General features: G+C 40.0%; 1 protein-coding gene across 1 annotated transcript in view; it reads left to right on the forward strand.

Annotated features, from left to right (window-relative positions):
* Positions 1 to 13,271, forward strand: part of MAK (male germ cell associated kinase) — a 54,949-nt gene that overhangs the window by 3,795 nt on the left and 37,883 nt on the right. The window contains exon 2 of the mRNA XM_034660322.1: positions 4,379 to 4,700. Within this exon, the coding sequence (XP_034516213.1) occupies positions 4,600 to 4,700 (101 nt within the window). The 5' untranslated portion in view covers positions 4,379 to 4,599. The remainder of the gene's footprint in view (positions 1 to 4,378; positions 4,701 to 13,271) is intronic.

Here is a 13,271-nt window from a genome sequence, read left to right on the forward strand (position 1 = left end):
AGAGAGGGAACACAAGCAGGGGGAGTGGGAGAGGGAGAAGCAGGCTTCCAGCTGAGCAGGGAGCCGGATGTGGGCTGGATCCCAGGACCCTGGGATCATGACCTGGGCCAAGGCAGGAACTTAACAACTGAGCCACCCAGGCACCCCTCCAGTGTAATTTTTGACTCACCAAAAACCTAATAGCCCACTGTCAACCAGAAACCTTACTGATGACATAACTGTTAATTAACACATATTTTGTATATGTATTGTGTACTGTTTTCTTCCAATAAAGTAAGCTAGACAAAAGAACATGTTATTAAGAAAATCAGAAAGAAAATACATTTACAGTACTGTATGGTATTGATTGGAAAAAATCTGCATATAAGTGGACTTGTACAGTTCAAACCCATGTTGTTCAAGAGTCAACTGTAGGGGCGCCTGGGTGGCACCGCGGTTGGGCGTCTGCCTTCGGCTCAGGGCGTGATCCCTGCGTTGTGGGATCGAGCCCCACATCAGGCTCTTCTGCTGTGAGCCTGCTTCTTCCTCTCCCACTCCCCCTGCTTGTGTTCCCTCTCTCGCTGGCTGTCTCTATCTCTGTTGAATAAATAAATAAAATCTTTAAAAAAAAAAGTCAACTGTAGAGATGGAAACACTCATATACATAAGAAGTCATGTTAATACATCTCTGTTTGGCAGAATTTGTCTTCTGTAGATCGACAGAGAAGAATAAATGTAACCTGTAGAGAAATATTATTGTGTATGAACTGGGGACCCGTAGGCAGCCTGTGTTTTTAACTTACATCTGTTGCTTTTGACTAGTCATTAGCTTTGGAGCTTGCTATGGTACACTGATTAAAAGCTGTTTATGTGCCATCAGTGAGTAGAAATACGGGAATAATGATTAAAAAGAAAAAAACTCTTCACCTTGATATCTGTGCCTCTTTACACGAGGCCATTGTCTATATTTTTTCTTTTTTCTTTAAGATTTTATTTATTTATTTGACAGAGGGAGAGAGAGCACAAGTAGGGGGAGCAGCAGGCAGAGGGAGAGGGAGAGAGAGAAGCAGGCTCCCTGACGTGGGGTTTGATCCCAGGACTCTGGGATCATGACCTGAACCAAAGGCAGGCGCTTAACAACTGAACCATGCAGATGCCCCTGTTGCCTTTATATTTTCAAGAAGAATATGGGGACAGCTGAAATGATCGGCTCCTAACCCTGGAAAACGATCTGTTTTGTAATTAATATGACTCAAAAGAGGCCTCTCTAAGGTTTTTGTTTGGGAGTATATATAAACTTGTTTTACTTAAAGGTTAGGTAGGGCTTAAACTGGACAGATCTCTGAGAGCTACAAATCAGACATTTTTAAAATCTATGCCATATCCATAATTTTCATCACTCCACCCTGTAAATGACAGAAGCTGAGAAGTGGCTGTGCCCTGTTGCTTATTCCTGAATGTAAGCAGATCCTATGCTGTAGCCACCCTCACTTGAGACTGTGTTTCCAGTGTGTATTTGGAAAGTGGTTGGTTAGGCTTGGCGTGAAGTTTCTACAGTTCCCACTCCAAAAATGGTTGGGTTTCCAGGCCAATGCAGAAAGTCATCAATGAGTGAATGATCTGTAGTGCTAATAATGGTGGTGGTTGATGGTCTTAATAATGGAAGACAAAGAGGCAATTAATTCCACTTTTGGAGGTTAAGTCACTGCAAGGTAAAGTTTTGACTATTGTTTCTTGCACCCTCTCACCTCTGCATTTCTGTTCCCACCTGGGCAGCTCTTTCATTCCTTTTTCAAGCAGTATGTCCTTTTCCAGAACTGCCTACATTACTTCCTGCCAATCAGACCCTCAGTGCTTGTCCTCAGTTACATTATTAACATGAAAGAAAAGGTGATGCTATTATCCCATTGAATTTCTGAATTAAGAAATTAATTTTCATAAAGGGAGCTCTACTTAGACTCCCTTCCTCCTGTACTCCTTTCTTTCCCTCCACTGTTTCTGGCCTATTGTTTTTACAGCGTCCTTCTGGCTACAGAGCCAGATGCAGCCTCAGTGTCTAGTAGGGTAGGGAGCGCTACTTGCAATTTCCATTTGGTCAGGAGCATCTTGGTATTTTAGGGTAAGGAATTCGGATAGGAATCTTAAAGTGGAGGTGGGGGTGGGCAGTTTCCATTGTGGGGCAGACTCTGCATGGTTTTGAAGCAAAGCGGGGGTGGGGGGAGTTCCTTTAGCTGCATCAGTGATTGTGAAAGCCAGTAAGAATGGGTTGTTTAGAAGCTGGGGACTACCCTACAAAAAATAAGCAGCCTCAAACCTAATGCAAGTACTAGACTGACTCCATCATTGATTGTCTAATAGATTATAGATATGTTATGTTATAGATTACAAACCTACTGACACGATGAACACTCTGGCCTTATGGATAAATATATTCTCTATATTGTTACTTAACCAGAAGCCATCAGTAAATCTATAGAGAGCGCTTTTCCATAAAAGGGAGGTGTATGTCACCTCAAGTAAGATAAGCTAGAAAAGACGACAAACAATTTAACATGCTGATAACAAATTGCAAAGTACTGACTTAATAAAATTCTAAATGATAAGAATAAATACATTTTAGTCTGTGTTTTGTTTAATCATAACACATAGTACAAAACAAACAACCCAGAGGTGCCCAGCTGGCTGAGTGGGAAGAGCATGGGACTCAAGAGTTGTGGGGTTATGAGTTCAAGCCCCATGTTGGATGTAGTGATTGCTTAAAAATAAAATCTTAAAAAAAACCCAAAAGATTTTTCAAAAATATATTTCCTTATGCAGATAAAACAATTAATAAAAGCAAATACATGTTTGGGTCAGGAACCAAGTGGAAGGAGTGTTGACTTCCTTTCTATAAATGCCTTACTATTTCGATTCCATGTGTATGTATAATTTAAAGACCACTTACAAAAAATTCCATTTTCAGGCAAATGGGGAGTCATTTGCTGGCATCTGTTAAGACCATCTGCTCAGACTTAAGCTGAAAAAGAACCCCTAAATAGATACGGAATCTACTATTGTGATCTCTTTTTTAAGATCCTGGCCACCATTAGCACAGCCTAAATTAATTCACACATGACTTTCAAGGGGGTATTATCTATATGAAGTAAAATAAATGATACCCTAATACACCCCCACCCTGTTACTTCAAAGTCCCACAAGGTTCTTCCCCCCTTTCCTATGGACAAATACATTCCCCATAACAGGAAACAACATAGTTTTATTGTCCTTCCCTGCACTTTTGCTTCTTCCTCCTGAAAGCCTACTTCTGGAAGTCTAGGTACTTTGACGACCACACTATATCCTGTGGGTCCTAAATTTCTGCATATAATAGAGAAATGATTTCTATGATTTTATTTTGTGGAAATGAAACAGTGCTACAGTGAAAGAAAAGTAATCTTTGAAAGAAGCATCAAAATATAAAAGGCATTTTAAAACAATTTTAATGGTGCCAAGCATTTTGTTACCACCTGCAACTCAGCATATAGCCTTGTAACAGAATAACAGAGATTTTTAAAAGCAATATAAGAATGAAATGAGAAGCAGTTCCTTGAAACAGAACTAAGACGGAACAAAGGGAGGAAACTACTGAATGTCGAAATGGAATACACAGTAAAGCCAGCACTTTATTTTGTTTTTCTTTAATTGCAGTAATAAAATCAAAACCTACTGAAACCTGTACCCTTCTAATATATACGAATCCACAGTCCCTGATCTGTAGTTTCAAAATTCACAAAGCTCTGAAAAATGAACATTTTAAAATAAATTTGTACAACATTGCAACGTAACGCAACCTGAATGATGTAATGCCAGTGTAGCCTTCCTTTATTTTACTGAGTGAACTTTTCGTACAGTGTTCTGCAGCTACATGAAGATGCTGCTTGGGAGGGTTACATAATATGCTACGTCCTCCATAATACTTTTCTAAAATGTACAGATTCCTGGATTCCAAACACAACTGGCCCAGGAGTTTCACATAAGGGACCATGGGCCAAATTAAATGTAATGCAAAAAGTGATTCAAAGAATGGATATAGTATAGTCTGATTTTCCAATTTATATTATATTACTATAATTATGCTCAATATAAAAAGAACCCTACAAATCATTAAGCCAGTATTTACAGATGTTCATGGGATAAACAACACAGCACCACGTAAATGAAGCAGTCATAAATGAATATTATCAGTCTGTTATATGTGAACCCCATTCCACATAGCACAAGGGACTTACTGACAAATGTTTAACCCACCCGCATTTATATTATAATTCTTCCCTGTGTTTAGGTTACCAGTAAATTTTTTGAAGAGATTCTTTAATGAAAATTTTTTGTTCTTGTTCTGTTTTTTTTTTTTTTTCCATAGGAATGGAAGCACTGTTTCCTCGCCAGATTCCTTATCATTATATCTCATGAACCTACATAATCCTGGGGAAGAGCCTGTGTGTGTCTAATGATGACAAACCTGTCACTGGTGTAGCGACAACAGTCTGAGGGGGAAAAAAAACAAAATAAAGCAGCATTTAAATTTCTATTCAACAAAGAAGTCACTTCAGCCAACAACTTCTGTTGCGTTATTTTTCCACGATGAACCGATATACAACCATGAGACAGCTGGGTGACGGCACCTACGGGAGCGTGCTGATGGGCAAGAGTAACGAATCTGGGGAGCTGGTGGCCATCAAAAGGTACCGTGTGCGACACCGCAGAGTTTGAAGCTGTGATCTTTCTTTTCCTTTTCTCTAGAAAGAGGTCTAGTGTAGACCCTGTGCTTGTTTGGCTCACGGGGAATGCCGTTCTGGAGAAACACTGCCAGAAAGGAGGTCTGCTTATCCCCACGTATATTGCTTCAGTTGTCTGGTTTGTCCAGCTACATCGATACATCAAAAAATAGAAGTGCTCTGCTTTTTATGCATAACAAATAGGAACTGAAACTGAAGGTCATGTTTGGAAATTGTTTAGAATTTAAAGTTGAGCGCACAGTAGAGTTTATTATTGCCTGAAAACAACAGGCCTCAAAATCAGATGGTGTTCATAAGATCAAATTGAGTTCTGAATGGTACGTGCTATTTTCCTAAGCTTACCAATGAAACAGAATTAATTATTATGAATGTAATTATTTCTTCTGAATCTACAGTATTTGTTATTTATCATACATAAACAAATTACCCCAACGCTTAGTGATTTAAAACAAGAACAAACAGTTACGAATTCACAGTTTCTGGGGGTGGGGAATTTAGGAGTAGCTCATCTGGACGGTTCTGGGGCGCGCGTGTCTCCTGAGGTGGCCGTCATCTGAAGGCCGGCCTGGGACTGCTGCATCCCCTTCGAAGCTGGCTCACTGGGGGAGTGGACTAGCGCTGCTGTAACGAGATACCACAGACTGGGTGGCTTAAGCAGGGATTTCTCTCCTCACAGTTCTGGCAGGTTAGTAGTCAGACTTTAAGCTTTCAGCAGGGGTGGTTTCTTCTGCAGCCTCTCTCCGTGGCTTCTAGATGGCTGTGTTCTCCCTGTGTCCTCACAGGGTCTTCCCTCTGTGTATGTCTGTGTCCTAATCTCTTCTTATAAAGACGCTAGTAATATGGGATTAGGACCCATCCAGAAGACCTCATTTAACCTTAATTAATTCTTTAAAGTCTGTCTCTAAATACAATCACACTCAGATATTTACGACTTCAACATATGGATTTGGTGGCGGAAATTTAGCCGATAATAGGCTGCTGTAACAAAGTTTAAGCCACAGACTGTGGCTTCAACAAGGGAAACTTACCAATTTATAATTCTGGAGCCTAGAAGTCTAAAATCAAAGTGTCAGTAGGGTTGGTTCCTTCTGAGGATCTATTCTAGGTCTCTCCTTGGCTTATGGATGACATTTTCTCCCCATGTCTCTTCCACACGGTCTTCCCTCTGTGCCTATCTCTGTGTTCAAATTTCCCCTTTTTATAAGAACACCAGTCATATTGGATTAAGGTTCACCCTAATAATTTCATTCTAACTCCACTGCCTCTGTAAAGACCCTATCTCCAAATAAGGTCACATTCTGAAGTACTGGGGGTTAGGACTTCAGCATATGAATTTGTGGGGGAAGGGCATAGTTTAGCTCACAGCACAACACTCAGCTTCCTCCAGAATGAGTCCTGGAGACTGATGACCACATCAACCAAATGATGACAGTCTAAAATTGAAAATGCTTTAACAAATGCTCATCAAAATAACTTTATAAAATATCGTCCATAGCCATTATTGTCAAATGTACAATGTGCAATAACTGAAATGAAATATTTACCAAATGGGCTTAAAAATTCAGTACCACTCATGACTGGGGGAAGAAACAAAGGTCTTAGCAAAGAGGAATAAAAAGAAACTCCCCTAACCTGATAAGACTTATACAATTCATCATCTTTACGCTGAAATATTAGAAGGACTGCTAGGACAGTTGTTCTTAAGACCAGACTGCCTATTATATTCCTACTAATTAAGATTGCTTTGGTGATCCTAATTAATTCAATAAGAGGAAAAAAATGAGGTATCAGCATTAGCTAAATTGAGATGAAATCATCCTTATTTATACGTTAAATCATTGTATAAACTCATACAAATACTTCATTATGTATAAATAAATTTGTAAATATAAATATTTTTAGTATATGTGCTGCTGAAGCAAGCACTGTACATAAATGTTTTTAAAGAACTGGAAAAATACACATAAAATTCATGAAAGCTGTGGCTTCTGGGGACGGGGTAAAAAAAAAATGAGAATGAGGTTAGGTCTGGTGGAATCATCTAAGGTTATTACCACTGTTGTGTTTTATTTAACAAAATGCTCATTATTCCTTGTGGGTGTTAAAATCATGTGTTTGTTTTGCTTTTCCAGTTCATAAAATAGGGACTTGAGCCTCACCTACATAGATCTAGATAAAGCCTTGAAAGCATTGAAGGATCCAAAACTGTAAGAAGTCAAATAGATTGAGGGCTGAGAAAAGGCCATAAGTATATAATTTAGGAATGCTTTGGTACATGAAATAAAAAACCTAACTAAAAGTAACTTAAACAGCGATTTACTTTTCTCACATAATAAAAAGTCTTGAGGTAGGGGTGCCTGGGTGGCTCAGTCATTAAACATCTGCCTTCAGCTCAGGGCATGATCCCGGGGTCCTGGGATCGAGCCCCACATCGGGCTCCCTCCTCCGCTGGGAGCCTGCTTCTTCCTCTCCCACTCCCCCTGCTTGTGTTCCCTCTCTCACTGGCTGTCTCTCTCTCAATAAATAAATAAAATCTTAAAAAAAAAAAAGTCTTGAGGTAGGTAGCCCAGGGCTAGTACCTTGTCCATGCTGTTAACACAGACCTAAGTTCTTCTGTCTTCGAAACATAGCTGCCTCACCCCTATCCAGAAGATTTCTGGTTACTTCTCATTGGCTGGAAGTGTGTCACACAGCACACCTGGCTATAAGGGAGGCTGGGAAACTGAGTACTTAGCTGGACATTCGTATCTCTATAGAAAAGCTGTGACAATAAAGGCAAGAGAAGAGCGGCTTGGGACAGTCAATTCACAGCGTCTGCCACACTCAGTATCTACTGCTGCTAGATAGTATTCCTGACTTAATTAAGGACACAGCAAAATGAATGAGAAGGGGAGGAGTCATGGGAAAGACTCGAAAAAAAAATTTAAATATTCATTCAGCACATAATTGTGAAGCTCCTACACTGGGGCTCAGGACAAAATGGGAATGAAACAGAGAAGTTACAATGCAGTGAGGAAGACCGACAAATCTGACAAGTTACAATATAAAATATGGTAAGTCCTATGAGGGGTAATAATGGTCCCAGGGGAGCACAGAGAAGTGATGCTGAAGACGTTATGCTGGAAGACTTCCCACAGAAAGTGAGGTCTCAAGAATGAGAAAAGAATATCAAGAAAAAGAGGAGGTGGGGGCTCCTGGGTGGCTTAGTCGATTCGGCGTCCAGCTCTTGGTTTCGGCTCAGGTCATATCAGGGTCGTGGGACTGAGCCCCAAGTTCAGCTCTGCACTCAGAGTGGAGTCTGCTTGAGATTCTCTCTGTCCCTCTGCTGCCCCTCCCCCCTCAAATAAATAAGCTTTTTTTTTTTAATTAAAAAAAAAGAGGGAGGAGAAGAATGTCCTAAGCAGCAAGGATAATATGTTTGAAGGCCTGGAGGTTAAAGAATGTGAAGGCTTGCCTGGGGCTGAGTAACTGAAAGAAGTGTAGGTGGCTGGAGTGTAGATTCTGAGCGGGGCATGATGCTAAAGGGTGAAGTCGTAAAGCCAGGTTAAAGAGTTTGTCTATCTTGACTAGAAGGTGATGAAGGATTTTAAGCAGGAGAGTTGTTGATGTGATCCAATATTGCTTCAGAATGGTTCCTTTAGCAAAAGAATGGATACTTGATCAAAGGTGACCAGTCAGGAGACTGGGGCAGTTGTCTTGGTTAGAGGTGGCAGTGACCTGATCTAGAAAAACAGCATTGCGTATGGACATAAGTAAAAGTACTCAAGAGACATTTAGGAGATAGGCTCTGTAGGAACTGGTGACTGGGCTTGGAGGGAAAGGAGTAAAGCATGTGCAAACTCCTGGGATTCTTAAATGCATGGCCATTCACCATGACGGGAAATCACAGGCTTAGGCGTAAAGCTGGGTTCACTCTTGGAAATGATGACTTTAAGATGCCTCCAGGTAACTGAATATTTGCATTCAAAACAGGTCTGGGCTGGCAATTTGGGAATTGTTAGTCTACAGATGCTAATTGAAGCTATATAGAAGGAAAAGAAAAAAGGTCTTCATAGGAAGCACTAAGGAATCCCAGTATATAAAGAATGGGCCCTGGAAGAGGTAGGTGCTCATGCAGAAACCTGAAAAAGAGCCACCAGAGAAGTAGAAAGAAAACCAGGAGAGTGTAGAAAATATCTGGACCCAAGGGAAAAATATAAAGAAGTGCTCAACTAGAAGACAACTAAAAACTAATGACTGCAAGGCACTTAAGTTAGTTAGGAATGTTTCTTACTCTAAGTGACAAATATGTAAATTAACAGCAAGTGATAGAACCAATGGCTTAAATAAGTAGATTATTTTTCTTCCATATCAGGAAATCTGGATTTTGATGACTCCAGTGAACTGAATCTACGCCTTTTCTATCTTCTTCATACTGAGCTGTTAGCATTGTTTGACCTCAAAGGTGTCACTTAATGGCCACATTAGGACTAGTTCATTTCCAGCCATTACGTCTATGGTTCAGGGTGAGAAGAAGGGAGAATAATACCAGCAAACCCTTCTCTCAAACTCTAAGTAAATTTGTTTCCCAGAAGCCCCCGAATGACTTCCCCTTACATCTTATTGGCTAGAAATGGATCACATGGTCTCCCTTATGTACAAGAGAGGCTGAGAGGTGAGAATCTACTCTTCAAGCTTCTATACCAGGAGGCAAATGGGAGGAAGCTAGAAATAGCTTTCTGGCATCCAAACCAATATTGGTGTTCTTTGGATTTGGAGAACATGGTATAATTAGTGGCTGTGGTGAGAGTTGTTCTAGTGAAATAGAAGAGGAGATAAGCCAGATTGCAGTAGGGGAAGGAGTACTAAAAAGTGGGGTAGTGGAGGCATTGAACTTTGAATAGTCATGGAGTACATGTCACTCAGTTGCTAAAAAAATCATAGAAGGCTTTTCACAGTACTCTCAGAATCCACTCTCAGAATCCCAGAGTACATGGGATGAATACTAAAGTGGAGCTACTGGCAGTGTGTACATGACTTTGCACAGAGTCTTCATGGATTTGTACAGAGAGCAGAGACTGAAGGACAGCAGAGCAGGAGTGGTAGAAGATTGGGAGAGGGGGACATCAGAATATATGGGTGCTCTTGAGGGGGACAGTGGTGGGAAGGCTGACCATGGGATCCAAGCTGGAGGAGGAGCCAGGCAAAGCCAAGTGTTGAACAAGTGGACATATACAGTACATCCAAAGGTAATGATGGTAAAAAGATAGGAGGATGTGGTCACAGTGTAACATTTTAAAGGCTGAGATCTTAGAGGGTAGAACCATTCCTCATCACAGCAAGGTGCTTATGAGTGACCATGGCATCATAGAAGGGAGCAGCTCTTTGGAATGAAGAACTGTGAAGCCAGGCTCCTGGCAGGATTATCAGTATGAATGTTCACTCAGTACTCCTAAAATTCTGGACAAGACATAATCTTAGGACGGTTTTCGACCTGCAAGAGTCATACAGAAGGCTATATCATTTCTCTCAAGCCTGATGCAAAGCAATAAACTTGGCTTGAAGTATTAGACCCCTTATTCTCCATTCTCAATGTAGCCCTATTTGTTACCAAAACCACCTACATTCCATACTATCCAATCAGGACCATCATCTTGTGCCTCGTGGCATAAAACTTTAGGCACTGCAAATTCAGGCCACAAATATGGTTAGCATAACACTTTAAATCCATCCATGTTGGGTTAAAAATTCTAAATAAATTCCATGTTGAATACATTTTGTGTAGCCGATGAAGAGCTGCCTATCTTTAATCTTCAAAGCGGGCAATAAGCATGTCCTCTTGAAGGGAAACATTATCTGGAAGGAGGTATTTTTCATTCTGAAAGCCTTTTAAGCAGAAGAATCAGGAGAAGGATGTTGGAGGAGTGAAGTGGAGAAGAGTCAGCGCGCTAGCGCAGTACGGAGATGGCCAGGAGAAACCAGGGTGTGGCGTGGCAGCTGCTAGGTGTCAGACAGAGTGGTATAATCTGAGATGCAAACATGGGCAGAAAGTCTGTACTTGATTCAGTAAGCAGTGGGCAAGGCTTTTGAGCGGTCTTGAAATGCTGTCAAACTGGCTAGGACGAGTTGGCGCATGAGTGGTTAGAAGTTGGGAGAATACTAGAAAACAAGATAAAGTACCTTCTTGAAAATTTCCTTTGGGAAATTTTAATTTAGATCACTGACAAGAAACCTTGTACTATCTGCTGCCATTAAAAAAAAAAAAGCTGTAACACAATTCATTCTAGTGGATGGTAGTAAGATCCTCTTATCTCATTAAATTTAAAATATTTATTAAGCTCTCTGTTAAGGACTTGGAAGGCACTTCTATTTTGGAGGGTCTCCTGTTTGTGGGATAGTTTCTAATGAGCCCATCTGTGAGTACAGAAATTCACCCAGTCATTTAGTAAATATTTATTGAGAACTTACTGTATGCCAAAATCTGATCTAGGCATGTGGGGGTGTCCTCAAGAGCTTACATTTGAGGAGAGGGGAGGACTGTATAGGATGTTAGAGGTGGTAGGTGCTATGGAGAAAAAGCAGAGCAGAAACAGTGACCTAGTAATAGTACTCTCCTCTTCTTTAGATAACTGGCTGGGGAATGGACAGGAAAATTAGCTCAGGACATTAATAATAAGGATCAGCCTGAAATGGTCTTTTATTTCCTTTGACCAGCCAGCTCTTTCTAGCTCTGTCTGGCTGGATGAAGCTTCTTGTTTTTTTCAGTCTTTCGATTTTTCACCTGCTGGTACCTTCTGTCTTTCAGGTCTCAGCTGACATACTGCCTTATCAAAAAGGCCAGGCCATCAGATTTTTTTTAAAAAAGTCCTTTATCTCATGGTCCTTATAACTAATTTGTCTGTTTTGTGTTTACTAGCCTAAAGCCTATTTCATGTTAGATGGAAGGCACCATGGTAACTGTCTCTGGTGCTGGTTGGTGCATTGCCGTGGCACGTAGTAGGTGTTGAATGAATGAATAAATGAAAAGAAAAAAAGGCAGGGAATCAAAAAGGAAGTGCCTTTTCTTATCGTTCTAAGAAATTGGTTTAATTTCTTAAAATTAAATTAAATTCTTCACATTGGTTGAAGAAATTGGATAATTGTTTTATGAGGAAACTTCAGTATATCTTGCATATAGACACCCACATTGCCTAAGGTGATATTGATGAGAAGTAGTAATTGCTGGAAGAAAGGAACATATTAGGATATGTGGATGCAGCCAGTATAGATTTTAAAATAGAATAAAATTGTCAATTTGTATTAAATTGGAAAAGGAACTTGAATATATTACTTAGTCTCTCAAAAAATGGATTTTAAAAAATTTTATAATTTTTAAGAATCAACAGATTATATGTGCAGTTTGGATGGATTTGATCACTGTCTTACACTTCTTTTATACACTATATTTGAATTGACTTTTAGATTTATCATTGTGCTAGATTTACCTTATCATTTTAGCAAGATATTTATAAATCTATAGCATGGAAAAGTATTTTTTTACTTACCAAAAAAGTCAGTAAATCATCAATTTCTTCAACCTCCATAAATTTCTAGCACCTTAATGAGTATAAATGAAATTCTGATTCACTAAGGATATTTTAGAAATAATAGCAGTGATGCCCTTCATGTCTTATTGTAGCTGATCATAGGTACTGGTAAAAACAAGAACATCCAGGGGCGCCTGGGTGGCTCAGTCGTTAAGCATCTGCCTTCGGCTCAGGGCGTGATCCCAGCGATCTGGGATCGAGCCCCACATCAGGCTCCTCTGCTGGAAGCTTGCTTCTTCATATCCCACTCCCCCTGCTTGTGTTTCCCTCTCTCACTGGCTGTCTCTCTCTCTGTCAAATAAATAAATAAAATCTTAAAAAAAAAAAAAAGAAAATCCCGTATTTACTGAGCACTGAACTAAGCAGTTTGCAATAAGCTTTTCATATGCAGCAGTTTCTACTTTGTAACTACGGAATTTGAGGGACAGAATGTTCAATAGGGAACGTGTAGAAGGTCACACAGTGAGTCACTGAGCAAGGATTTGAATCCAGCAGGGCAGTTCCACAGCCCACATTCTTAACTACCATGGCGTGCTGCCGATTCTTTGTGCTGCCGTTCCTTTACTCATTTCCTTACCCTGTGTATTACACTCTTGTAGGGACTCTGAATAATTCCTGTAGGAATTAGTTTAATCAATAAAGATAACTTTAAGCTTCCTGAGAATCTTCTAGAACATCTCAATAGGAGATTATACTATTAAATGAAAATAGTAGGGCATAGGGGTCTTTATTTTTTTCAACTTTTTTTTATTTTTATTTTTTTTAAACTTTTTTTAAAGATTTATTTACACATTTGAGAAAGAGAGAGTGCACATGAATGAGGGGGAAGAGGCAAAAAGAGAAGGAGAGACTCTCAAGCAGACTCCCACTGAGGATGCAGCCTGAGGCGGGGCTAGATCCCATGACCCTGAGATCATGACCTGAACAGAAATCATGAGACAGATTTAACTGA

Source organism: Ailuropoda melanoleuca, chromosome 5, assembly GCF_002007445.2.
Source record: "Ailuropoda melanoleuca isolate Jingjing chromosome 5, ASM200744v2, whole genome shotgun sequence".
NCBI classification, from domain to species: Eukaryota; Metazoa; Chordata; class Mammalia; order Carnivora; family Ursidae; genus Ailuropoda; species Ailuropoda melanoleuca.